The sequence below is a fragment of the Lepidochelys kempii genome, chromosome 1 (genome assembly GCF_965140285.1).
Source record: "Lepidochelys kempii isolate rLepKem1 chromosome 1, rLepKem1.hap1, whole genome shotgun sequence".
NCBI classification, from domain to species: Eukaryota; Metazoa; Chordata; order Testudines; family Cheloniidae; genus Lepidochelys; species Lepidochelys kempii.
Genome location: NC_136380.1, coordinates 326244723 through 326256901, shown reverse-complemented (window position 1 = coordinate 326256901; position 12179 = coordinate 326244723). Strand labels below are relative to the sequence as shown.

At 45.2% G+C, this 12179-nt stretch overlaps 1 protein-coding gene across 1 annotated transcript in view; it reads left to right on the top strand.

The window, feature by feature from the left end:
• Nucleotides 1-11303, top strand: part of CDHR3 (cadherin related family member 3) — a 62212-nt gene extending 50909 nt beyond the window's left edge. The window contains exons 19-21 of the mRNA XM_073331857.2: nucleotides 5652-5752; nucleotides 6959-7007; nucleotides 10355-11303. Of these exons, the coding sequence (XP_073187958.1) occupies nucleotides 5652-5752; nucleotides 6959-7007; nucleotides 10355-10743 (539 nt within the window). The 3' untranslated portion in view covers nucleotides 10744-11303. The remainder of the gene's footprint in view (nucleotides 1-5651; nucleotides 5753-6958; nucleotides 7008-10354) is intronic.
• The last annotated feature ends 876 nt before the right edge of the window (nucleotides 11304-12179 follow it).

Below are 12179 nucleotides of genomic sequence, written 5' to 3'. Positions count from 1 at the left end.
AAATAAACTGGATTGGTTACCTTGTAGCAGCCCCACAACTTATTGTGTACAAATATATGACATGTCCTTTCCTTAGGCTTTCCAGACTACCTTAGCTCTAAAGCAACAAGGTGGGTGAGGTAATAGCTTTTATTGGACCAACTTCTGTTGGTGAGAGATACAAGCTTTCATACAATCATAGAATAACAGAGTTGGAAGGGACCTCTAGAGGCCATCTAGTTCAACCCGCTGCTCAGAGCAGGACCAATCCCAACTAAATCATCCCAGCCAGGGCTTTGTCAAGCCTGACCTTAAAAACTTCTAAGGAAGGGGATTCCACCACCTCCCTAGGTAACGCATTGCAGTGTTTCACCACCCTCCTAGTGAAAAAGTTTTTCCAACCTAAACCTCCCCCACTGCAACTTGAGACCATTACTCCTTGTCCTGTCATCTGCTATCACTGAGAATAGTCTAGATCCATCCTCTTTGGATCCACCTTTCAGGTAGTTAAAAGCAGCTATCAAATCCCCCCTCATTCTTCTCTTCCGTAGACTAAACAATCCCAGTTCCCTCAGCCTCTCCTCATAACTCATGTGTTCCAGTCCCCTAATCATTTTTGTAGCCCTTCACTGGACTCTCTCCAATTTCTCCACATCCTTCTTGTAGTGTGGGGCCCAAAACTGGACACACTACTCCAGATAAGGCCTCACTAATGTTGAATAGAGGGGAACGATCACATCCCTCGATCTGCTGGCAATGCCCCTACTTATACACCCCAAAATGCCATTGGCCTTCTTGGCAACAAGGGCACACTGTTGACTCATATCCAGCTTCTCGTCCACTGTCACCCCTAGGTCCCTCTCTGCAGAACTGCTGCCTAGCCATTCGATCCCTAGTCTGTAGCGGTGCATTGGATTCTTCCGTCCTAAGTGCAGGACTCTGCACTTGTCCTTGTTGAACCTCATCAGATTTCTTTTGGCCCAATCCTCCAATTTGTCTAGGTCCCTCTCTATCCTATCCCTACCCTCCAGCATATCTACCACTCCTCCCAGTTTAGTGTCATCCGCAAACTTGCTGAGGGTGCAATCCACACCATCCTCCAGATCATTAATGAAGATATTGAACAAAACCGGCCCCAGGACCGACCCTTGGGGCACTCCGCTAGATACCGGCTGCCAACTAGACATGGAGCCATTGATCACTACCCGTTGAGCCCGACAATCTTGTCAACTTTCTACCCACCTTGTAGTGCATCCATCCAGCCCATACTTCTTTAACTTGCTGACAAGAATACTGTGGGAGACAGTGTCAAAAGCTTTGCTAAAGTCGAGGAATAACATGTCCACTGCTTTCCCTTCATTCACAGAACCAGTTATCTCATCATAGAAGGCAATTAGATTAGTCAAGCATGACTTTCCCTTGGTGAATCCATACTGACTGTTCCTGATCACTTTCCTCTCGTCTAAGTGCTTCAGAATTGATTCCCTGAGGACACGCTCCATGATTTTTCCGGGGACTGAGGTGAGGCTGACCGGCCTGTAGTTCCCAGGATCATCCTTCTTCCGTTTTTTAAAGATGGGCACTACATTAGCCTTTTTCCAATCTTCCGGGACTTCCCCGGATCGCCATGAGTTTTCAAAGATAATGGCTAATAGCTCTGCAATCACATCCGCCAATTCCTTTAGCACTCTCGGATGCAACGCATCCGGCCCCATGGACTCGTGCACGTCCAGTTTTCTAAATAGTCCCGAACCATTTCTTCCTTCACAGAGGGCTGGCTACCTGCTCTCCATGCTGTGCTGCCCAGTGCAGTAGTCTGGGAGCTGACCTTGTTCATGAAGACAGAGGCAAAAAAAGCATCGAGTACATTAGCTTTTTCCACATCCTCTGTCACTAGGTTGCCTCCCTCATTCATTAAGGGGCCCACACTTTCCTTGGCTTTCTTCTTATTGCCAACATACCTGAAGAAACCCTTCTTGTTACTCCTAATATCCCTCGCTAGCTGCAACTCCAGGTGTGATTTAGCCTTCCTGATTCCATTCCTACATGCCTGAGCAATATTTAAATACTCATCCCTGGTCATTTGTCCAATCTTCCACTTCGTGTAAGCCTCTTTTTTGTGTTTAAGATCAGCAAGGATTTCACTGTTAAGCCAAGTTGGTCGCCTGCCATATTTACTATTCTTTCTATACATCGGGATGGTTTGTCCCTGTAACCTCAATAAGGATTCTTTAAAATACAGCCAGCTCTCTTGGACTCCTTTCTCCCTCATGTTATTCTCCCAGGGAATCTTGCCCATCAGTTCCCTGAGAGAGTCAAAGTCTGCTTTTCTGAAGTCCAGGGTCCGTATTCTGCTGCTTTCCTTTCTTCCTTGTGTCAGGATCCTGAACTCTACCATCTCATGGTCACTGCCTCCCAAGTTCCCATCCACTTTTGCTTCCCCTACTAATTCTTCCCGGTTTGTGAGCAGCAGGTCAAGAAGAGCTCCGCCCCTAGTTGGTTCCTCCAGCACTTGCACCAGGAAATTGTCCCCTACACTTTCCAAAATCTTCCTGGATTGTCTGTGCACCGCTGTATTGCTCTCCCAGCAGATACCAGGATGATTGAAGTCACCCATGAGAACCAGGGCCTGCGATCTAGTAGCTTCTGCGACTTGCCGGAAAAAAGACTCGTCCACCTCATCCCCCTGGTCTGGTGGTCTATAGCAGACTCCCACCATGACATCACCCTTGTTGCTCAGGCTTCTAAACTTAATCCAGAGACTCTCAGGTTTTTCTGCAGTTTCATACTTGAGCTCTGAGCAGTCATACTGCTGCCTTACATACAGTGCAACTCCCCCCACCTTTTCTGGCCTCCCTGTCCTTCCTGAACAGTTTATACCCATCCATGAAAGTACTCCAGTCATGCGAGTTATCCCACCGAGTCTCCGTTATTCCAATCACATCATAATTCCCTGACTTTGCCAGGATCTCCAGTTCTCCCTGCTTGTTTCCCAGGCTTTGTGCATTTGTATATAGGCACTTGAGATGTACTGAGAACGAGGAGCGATCAGCGGGTTGAGGCAGGAGCCCTCCCCTCTCACACGCTCCTGCTCGTGCTTCCTCCTGGTATCCCGCTTCCCCACTTACCTCAGGGCTTTGGTCTCCTTCCCCCGGTAAACCTAGTTTAAAGCCCTCCTCACTAGGTTAGCCAGCCTGCATGCGAAGATGCTCTTCCCTCTCTTCGTTAAGTGGAGCCCGTCTCTGCCTAGCACTCCTCCTTCTTGGAACACCATCCCATGGTCGAAGAATCCAAAGCCTTCTCTCCGACACCACCTGCGTAGCCATTCATTGACTTCCATGATTCAACGATCCCTACCCCGGCCTTTTCCTTCCACGGGGAGGATGAACGAGAACACCACTTGCGCCTCATACTCCTTTATCCTCCTTCCCAGAGCCACGTAGTCTGCAGTGATCCACTCAAGGTCATTCTTGGCAGTATCATTGGTGCCCACATGGAATGGCAGGAAGGGGTAGCGGTCCGAGGGCTTGATGAGTCTCGGCAGACTCTCCGTCACATCGCGAATCTTAGCCCCTGGCAAGCAGCAGACTTCTCTATTTTCCCGGTCAGGGCAGCAGATAGATGACTCAGTCCCCTTGAGGAGAGTGTCCCCGACCACTACCACCCGCCTCCTTTTCTTGGGAGTGGTGGTCATGGAACCCGCAACCTTAGGACAGTGCATCTCATGCCTTTCAACTGGTGGAGTCTCCTTCTGCTCCCTTCCCTCAGACGTATCATCTGGGCCACTCCCTGCTATGGTACCTGTGGAGCTTTCAAGCTGCACAGTGCTCTTCCTCTTCCCAAGTAGCTCGAAAGCTTCTCTCTCACACAAACTGAAGTTGGTCCAATAAAAAAGATATTACTTCACCCACCTTGTCTTTGTAATATCTTGGGACTGACATGGCTCTGTGAACAATGTCTACAAACGTTACATCTAAATGTGACGAATACAAAGCTGTTTGGGCTCAGGCTCTAGCTACAGAGTTCAGAGGGTCTGAAATGCACCACAGTGGGATGACATTTGTGCTATGCCCTGACTTAAATGTTATACTGCAGTACAACGTTGCAGGGGCAGCGGAGATATATGTGCTCACTAGGAGTGCGTTCCTGCAGCCTGGCGGAGGATGGCTGTGTTGGCAGGTGCGTGCCGGTTGAAAATGAAAACTGCCACGCACACTAGGGTTATTCCCAGAGCGGGTGCTCTTTGGGATGAATGAGCACATCTTGGGGACAGTGCCACAACATCCCACCTGCCAGACTTGGATTCATAAGTGCTCAGTTCAGCAGACTCAAGAGGAGCTGGGTCAGGTGTCCTGCAAACTCCACTGGTGCAATAACTAAACCTTGCATGAAAGCCCTGCTGGAGCGTATGTAAACATCCACATTTTCAGGCTGTAACCTCAGCACCTTTTGTGCTGGTAGCTACATATAAGGCTATTAGACATTCCCTATTCTTTTCTATTCTAAAGTGCCTAATCTATAAGTAGCCAAATCATGTGAGGAGAGATCCAATTTTATTTTTAAATTGCCCACATTTCACTAATGTGTTAAGATCCATTAATCTTGATACAGTACTAACTATAGCATAGAACCTCCACTTCTCTCGCCAATCCTTAAAAGTCGTTTTGTCTCACAGTACCTGGTAAAAATAATGTTTAATTAATTATAGGCAATGCCGCTAGTTGCCCTTGTCCACTTAACAAGTAAGGAGTAATTTAGACAATAAGGTAATTACAATGGACACCAGGAAATTTCTCTACATATCTGTGGAAAGTAAATGAGCTGAAGTAGTGGATGCCTGTTTCCAGTGTACAAGGGAAGAGTCACTATTAAAGTCTACAGAGAGCTATAAGTACTTTCTAACAAAGCACTATTGCACAGTGCACTAAAGTACCAAAGATTTGTGACTGCAGGACCTGTAACTATGAGCTCCCCCCAGCATGTAAACAGAGAGAACACATCGTCCCATTATCTTTCACTGAAGTATAGAGCATCTGTCAGGGGGAAAGCATTCTAGGCAAATTAAAAGTCAATGAATAGGCCAGATCTTTGGTGATGCCAGATCTCTGAGTCTGGGGTGAACTTAGACCAACTAACCTGAGTTTAAAGGTGTTGAACGATGTCTACAATAGATGCCATGTGGTGTTTCAAATTGTTTGTTCAAATAGTTAGCTACTTCGATGTAGCAAACCTATCACACACAGTCTTTCTTAGTCTAGATAATAGTGTGTTTTAGGGCTGGTCTACACTAGATCGTTATACCAGGATATCTACATCAGTTAGCGGGGTGGGTCAATAAACTACTACAGCCTCTAATATTGACAGAGCTATATCCTTATAAAGGTGCCTAATAGTGGTATTGCTTACTCATCTTCGTGAACCAGGATAATCACTTCGACACCTCTATAACTGCATCCACAGTACAGGAGTTTTGCCGCTTTACTATACCGGTATAGTTAAAATAGAAAATCTAGGACTTAGATGAAGAAGTTGGGCTTGCCAAACTGACCAGAGTTTCCAGACCTTTTGATGAGATTTACTCCTTTTTAACTGACAAGCTAAGGGGAACTTCCTTCCATTAGTCTGCTAAAAGGAGAAATAGTTTAACTGTTTGTGTTTTTCCCCCTATCCAGTCACTGGCAAAATGTATGAATACAATTCAAAATCTGGGGCCCGAAGATGGAAAGATACGAAGGAGCCAGTTCAACCAGGAATAAAGGATCCAGTTGCACAGGTAATTTCAACTGCCCCAGCAAATAGCAGTGAAGGGAAAGACAGAATGGGGACTCCAAGAAAGCAAGAAGCTGGACCAAATGGCAGGGAGCTAGCAGCAGAGAACAACATGACAACAAAGCCCTCAGAAGGGAAGGCAGAAACTTCAAGCCAGGATAGCCTGAAATTACAGAAGCCAAAAGATGGAGCTGGGGGCAGGGGGTCATCCTCACCAATCAGGTCACCTGTCCCCACTCCCAAAATATACCCTCAGTTACAACCAAAACCAGCCTTAAAGAATGCAGTGTGAAGCTTTTGGGAACCATCCCAACTGTGTGCTCCATGGGAAAACCTTCACCCTGGCATTACAACATTAACAGATTCCACAGACAAGAGGGGTTTGTGCTTCTTACTCAACACCTTTCTTAGTGTGAGGGACATGGTAAATGGACAATACCATATAAATTGCACCCAAAATGTAAGGCCAGGTTGTCCCTGCGCCTGTGTGGGTACATGAACTTGGGGGAAGAGGAAAGGGTACAAACGAGCTTCCCCATTCCCCTTTGTGTCACTCAACATAAATGCATAAAACCATAAATGCATTCCTCATGCTCCCCATAACACAAAGACTGTTAGCTAATGCGGCTAGAAGCATGAGCTATCCCAAAAAGGGAGGGCAGGAGGTGAGCCCCTGGCCACAGAAGGGATCCATACTACACGTCCATAAGAAGCGTAGCAGCTGGCACATTGTATGTATGTGTGTGGGTGTGCTCTCTCTCTGTTCAGAAAGTGTCATGCGTCCATTCTGCCTCAACATGGGCCAGTGCCTGAAAGGCAGAATTGCACCCTTTGGTTGCATTAAAATGATGGGGCGAGGGGGATGTAAATATGAACAGGGGGTTTCACAAGTTTTTATGAATTAGAATGGAAACAACTGTGTGGCTTGATCTGAACTTTGGTCTACCATAAGGAATTCCCAAACCTCTTCTCCTCTGGAGATGCCCCTCTTGTGACTGCATGTTTGGAGTCATTGAGCACATCAGAACTGATTAATTCTCCTCTGAACATTTGGTGGCAACACCCTAAGCCACAATGGCTTTTGTTGCTAGTTCTGATTAAACTCCCCCTAATGCAACATGCAGGTCATATAAAAATGTCCAAGTCACAGCTCCTCCTCCTTCTTTAATTATTTCACAGGTTTGATTTCACATTGTATGTCTCTTCATAGGAAATGACCAAGATAAACACTGTCTTTAATGGAGAAGCCAGAGACCCAGGTAAAGAAAAATTATAAGTGAATTTAAATCTTTGGCTTGAAATAAGGTAACTTATTTCCCAAGGAGAATGGGAAGTAACATTTCAAGTCAATGTTGATAAATGCATAGTAATGCTCATTGGAAAATATAAACCCAGCTATACATATAAAATGATGGTGTCTAAATTAGCTGTTACCACTCAAGAAAGAGATCTTGACATCATTGTGAATAGTTCCCTGGAGACATCCGCTCAATGTGCGGCAGTAATCAATAAAGCAAACAAACAATGTTAGGAGCCATTAATAAGGGATACATAAGAAGACAGAAAATATCATAATGCTTCTATGTAAAGCTATGGCCCACCCACACCTTGAATAATGTATTCAGTTCTGGTCGCCCCGTCACAAAAAAGATATATTGGAATTGGAAAAGTTACAGCGAAGGGCAATAAAAATGATTAGGGGAATGGAACAGCTTCCATATGAGGAGAGATTAATAAGACTGGGACTTTTCAATTTGGAAAAGAGACGAATAAGGGGCAATATGATAGAGATTTATAAAATCATGCAAGGTGAGGAGAACATGAATAAGTGTTATTACTTCTTCACCTAAACACAAGAAAAGGGTCACACAGTGAAATTAACAGGCAGCAAATTTAAAACAAACATAAGGAAGAACTTCTTGACGCAACACACAGTCAACCTGTGGAACTCATTGCCATGGGATTTTATGAAGGCCAAAAGTATAACTGGGTTAAAAAATGAATTAGATAAGTTCATATAGGATAGGTCCATCAATGGTTATTAACTAAGATGTTCAGGGATGCAACCCCAGGTGCTAGGTATCCTAAGCCTGCAAGTGCTGGAAGCTGGTACTGGGTGACAGGGCGTGGATCACACAATGAAAGAGCCCTGTCCTGGTAACTCCCTCTGAAGCATCTGGCCCTGCACAGTCAGAAGACAGGATACTGGGCTAGATGGACCATTGGTCTGACCCAATATGGCCGTTCTTATGTTCACAGGTTATGAAAATCAAGCCAATACCCTAGTAACATTTACAAATCAGCTAAGATATCTAAATATCTCGAACTCGAATATCTCGAATATCAGTGACTATACAGAGAGAATATGCATTATGGGGAAACTCCTGTTCCCCCTGCCAAGCAGTGGCACCAGTTGGAAGGGCCACGGGAGGGGCAAAACCCTCCCAAGATTTTTACATTTGTTTAAAGTTCCACAGGCAGCAGAGCCGGGGGTGGGGTGGGGGCATGGCCTGACCACTTTTAAGCAGTGGTTCTGTAGTAAATCAGTACAGCTGCTGCTGGAGGGGTCCAGAGAGTCACTCTGGCTGCATGGTGGCAACACCACTGAAAATTGACCTGCCCACCCCTCTAGACAGATGGAGGGGTGGCTGGATCAAAATGGTGTTACTACCTTGTGCAGGGGGAAGAGCGTTCCTGTAAGCAGAGCATAGGGGAGTGGCTGAGAACTCGACTCCTGGTGGCATCATCTTGTGCACTGTGTGGATAAGAGAGAGGAGGGGCTCTTAGCCTGAGGGAGACTCGGGGAGTCCGGCCAGGGGATCAGATGACTGGGGACGAGATCAGAGTCTCTGTTAGGAGAGTGGGAGGGGGGAGACCAGAATCCCTCCCCACCCCCCCGCAAAGTGTCTCCCTGTGGAAATATCTGAATTGGTGCTACTGCTGCCAAGCAGGACTATGTAGGGTGACCAGATGTCCTGATTTGACAGGGACAGTCCTGATATTTGGGGCTTTTTCTTATATAGGTGCCAATTACCCCCCACCCCATCCCGATTTTCCACACTTGATATCTGGTTACCCCATCGTGGACTTAGCAGAGGGAATGGGGAGGAAGGACTGCTCCATGACTGCGATCATAGTGCTAGGGCTGCAGAAATCCCTGTGGCCGTTGCACCCCTCCCCCACATTCAGGGGGGTCGGCCTGTGGAGTAGGAGTAGATGTATTGACACAACCTCCAAAGTCGCCACAGGGAAGCACAGCAGGGGTCAATGGGTCTCGCTCCTGCACAGCTGCTGAGAGCTCACCCTCATCTCATGCAGCAGAAATGCACTGATGCCACCGCATCCAGGGGTTACCGACGGTAGAACACAGAGAAGCCGACGGGTCGGGCTGCCTCTCAGAAAACAGTAGGACAGACAAGAAGAGAGAAAGAATTGAGTCAAAAGCTACAGCACTGATCTTCCGCCTAAACGAGTGGCCATTGTGAGATCTATACCTTAATGCATCGAAAGGCTGGAAAAATGTGCACCAATTGGAGAAAGTCCAGAGGAGGCAACAAAAATGTTCAATGGCCTAGAGAACATGACCTGTGAGGAAAGATTGAAAAACCGGGACTTGTTTAGTCTGGAGAAGAGAAGACTGAGGGGGGACATGATAATAGTCTTCAAGTATATAAAAGGTTGCTATAAAGAGGAGTATAATAAATTGTTCTCCTTATCCACTGAGACACAACAAGAAGCAATGGGCTTAAATTGCAGCAAGGGAGATTTAGGTTGGACATTAGGAAAAAATTCCTAATTGTCAGGGTAGTTAAGCACTGGAACAAATTACCTAGGCAGGTTATGGAATCTCCACCTGTGACATACCAGGTGCAATCCAGACTAATTAGCAGCTGTGTCACTCCTGCCCTGCAATCTTGGGTGCCTTACAATGCCTTGCTGAAGTAGCTCTCACCTGGGCCACTCACAAACAGCTTTCCAGCATGCAAGCCACACCCAGAGGGTCTACATGTAACTGAAGCCTGCTAGACACACATGGGTTACACTCTGACTCGTCTCAGCTTTGGTTATACTGCAGGGTGGCCCCAGTACACTCCCAGTCTTAGGTTTCCTCCCAGAAATGTATGTCCTATATTGCCCGTCCCTCTCTTGGACAATAAAAGTTTATTTCTTTAAAAGGAATAATATGCACTCATCTTGTCACCCCAAATGGAGTTTCCCAGACATTTCAATTTAAAACACACTGGATTAGATAAAATAATAAAACAAGTTTATTAACTACAAAAGATTTTTAAAAGAACAGGAGTACTTGTGGCACTTTAGAAACTAACAAATTTATTTGAGCATAAGCTTTCGTAGGCTACAGCCCACTTCATCGGATGCATAGAATGGAACATATAGTAAGAAGATTTTATATACATATATATATATATATACACACACATATATATACATACATACATAGAGAGAGAGAACATGAAAAAGTGGAGTAAGAGGCTAATTAATTAAGATTTACTCCTTTTTAACTGACAAGCTGAGCGGAACTTCCTTCCATTAGTCTGCTAAAAGGAGAAATAGTTTAACTGTTTGTGTTTTTCCCCCTATCCAGTCACTGGCAAAATGTATGAATACAATTCAAAATCTGGGGCCCGAAGATGGAAAGATACGAAGGAGCCAGTTCAACCAGGAATAAAGGATCCGGTTGCCCAGGTAATTTCAAGTGCCCCAGCAAACAGCAGTGAAGGGAAAGACAGAATGGGGACTCCGAGCAAGCAAGAAGCTGGCCCAAATGGCAGAGAGCTGGCAGCAAAGAATAACATGGCAACAAAGCCCTCAGAAGGGAAGGCAGAAACTTCTAGCCAGGATAGCCTGAAATTACAGAAGCTAAAAGATGGAGCTGGGAGTAGGGGGTCATCCTCACCCGGCAGGTCGCCAGTCCCCTCTCCCAAAATATACCCTCTGTTACAGCCAAAACCAGCCTTAAAGAATGCGGTGTGAAGCTTTTGGGAACCATCCCAACTGTGTGCTCCATGGGAAAACCTTCACCCTGGCATTACAACATTAACAGATTCCACAGACAAGAGGGGCTTGTGCTTCTTACTCAACACCTTTCTTAGTGTGAGGGACGTGGTAAATGGACAGTACCATGTAAATTGCACCCAAACGTAGGGCCAGGTTGTCCCTGCACCTGCGTAGGTGCATGAACTTGGGGGAAGAGGAAAGGGTACAATGAGCTTCCCCATTCCCCTTTGTGTCACTCCACATAGGCCCAAACCATAAATGCAATCCTCATGCTCCCCACACCACAAAGACTGTTGGCTAATGCAGTTGGAAGCACGAATTACCCTAAAAAGGGTGGGCAGGAGGTGAGGCCACGGCCACAGAAGGGATACATACTACACATCCTTAGGACATGTAGCAGCTGACACACTGTGTGTGTGTGTGTAACCCACACACATCCTGGGTGTGGTGTTCTCTCCCATCTAGTGACACCAAGACCACTTAGAGAGAGATTAATGATCTAAAAATGCCAGAAAAAGCCCAAAATGAAGCTGATTTTATACACACACACACACACACACACAAAACGCAAACAAACAATGCTAGGAAACTGAACAAGTTTGCTTCATTGTCCAAACTGAGTGAGCGGCTAAAAGAAAATAATCATCATAAAGAAAGAAATGTAAGTTTAAAAAGTCTAGTATTTTGTTGGTAACAGCGAAGTGCTTTTCACACATGATTTTTATCTGTATCCTGTCCTTTATGACTTAGAAAAGAAAACGTTTTGAAAATATTTTTGAATGGAAATATCCCTAGCTTCTTTTGTTGTATTAGGTCCTCCTGTTAAAGTTCATAGCTTTTGTAACTTTATTATTGTTCAATTTCATCATGTTCTGTGCTTTTTGTATTTTGCAAAATCAAGCTGAAGATACCCAGAAGAAAAATGATTTCACAACGTATGTTACAATATAACTGGTCTAGTGTGATAATGTATGAGGTTTATGCTGTGCACAATACTGAAACAGGGAAAAAAGTGTTACATCATTGCAAGAAATTGCTAGTTTGCAAACAAAAATATTTCTGAATGAATTATTTTTCAGAAATCCTCTGCTCTTTTTTTCTTGAGTACAAGGGGAATGATCTGATCAGCTCAATGGCAGCAGAAAATGTTTGGGATTAAGTTAGGTGAGGATCTTAAATTCTAATTTTATTTGATCTTAACTTTTCCGATGTGTCAGTCTGTACCACGTTAAGGGGGACTACCCTTATTTCCAGATACACATTTGGAAACAGCAATCTGATTTTCCAGGACTGATGGGAAAAGCACACAAGACTTGACTCCATTCCCGTGCAGTGGAAGACATATGACAACTTCATTGATTGGGTTCCTACTAATTGTAAGGCTGTTCCTTGTGGTGTTGCATTAGCACGCT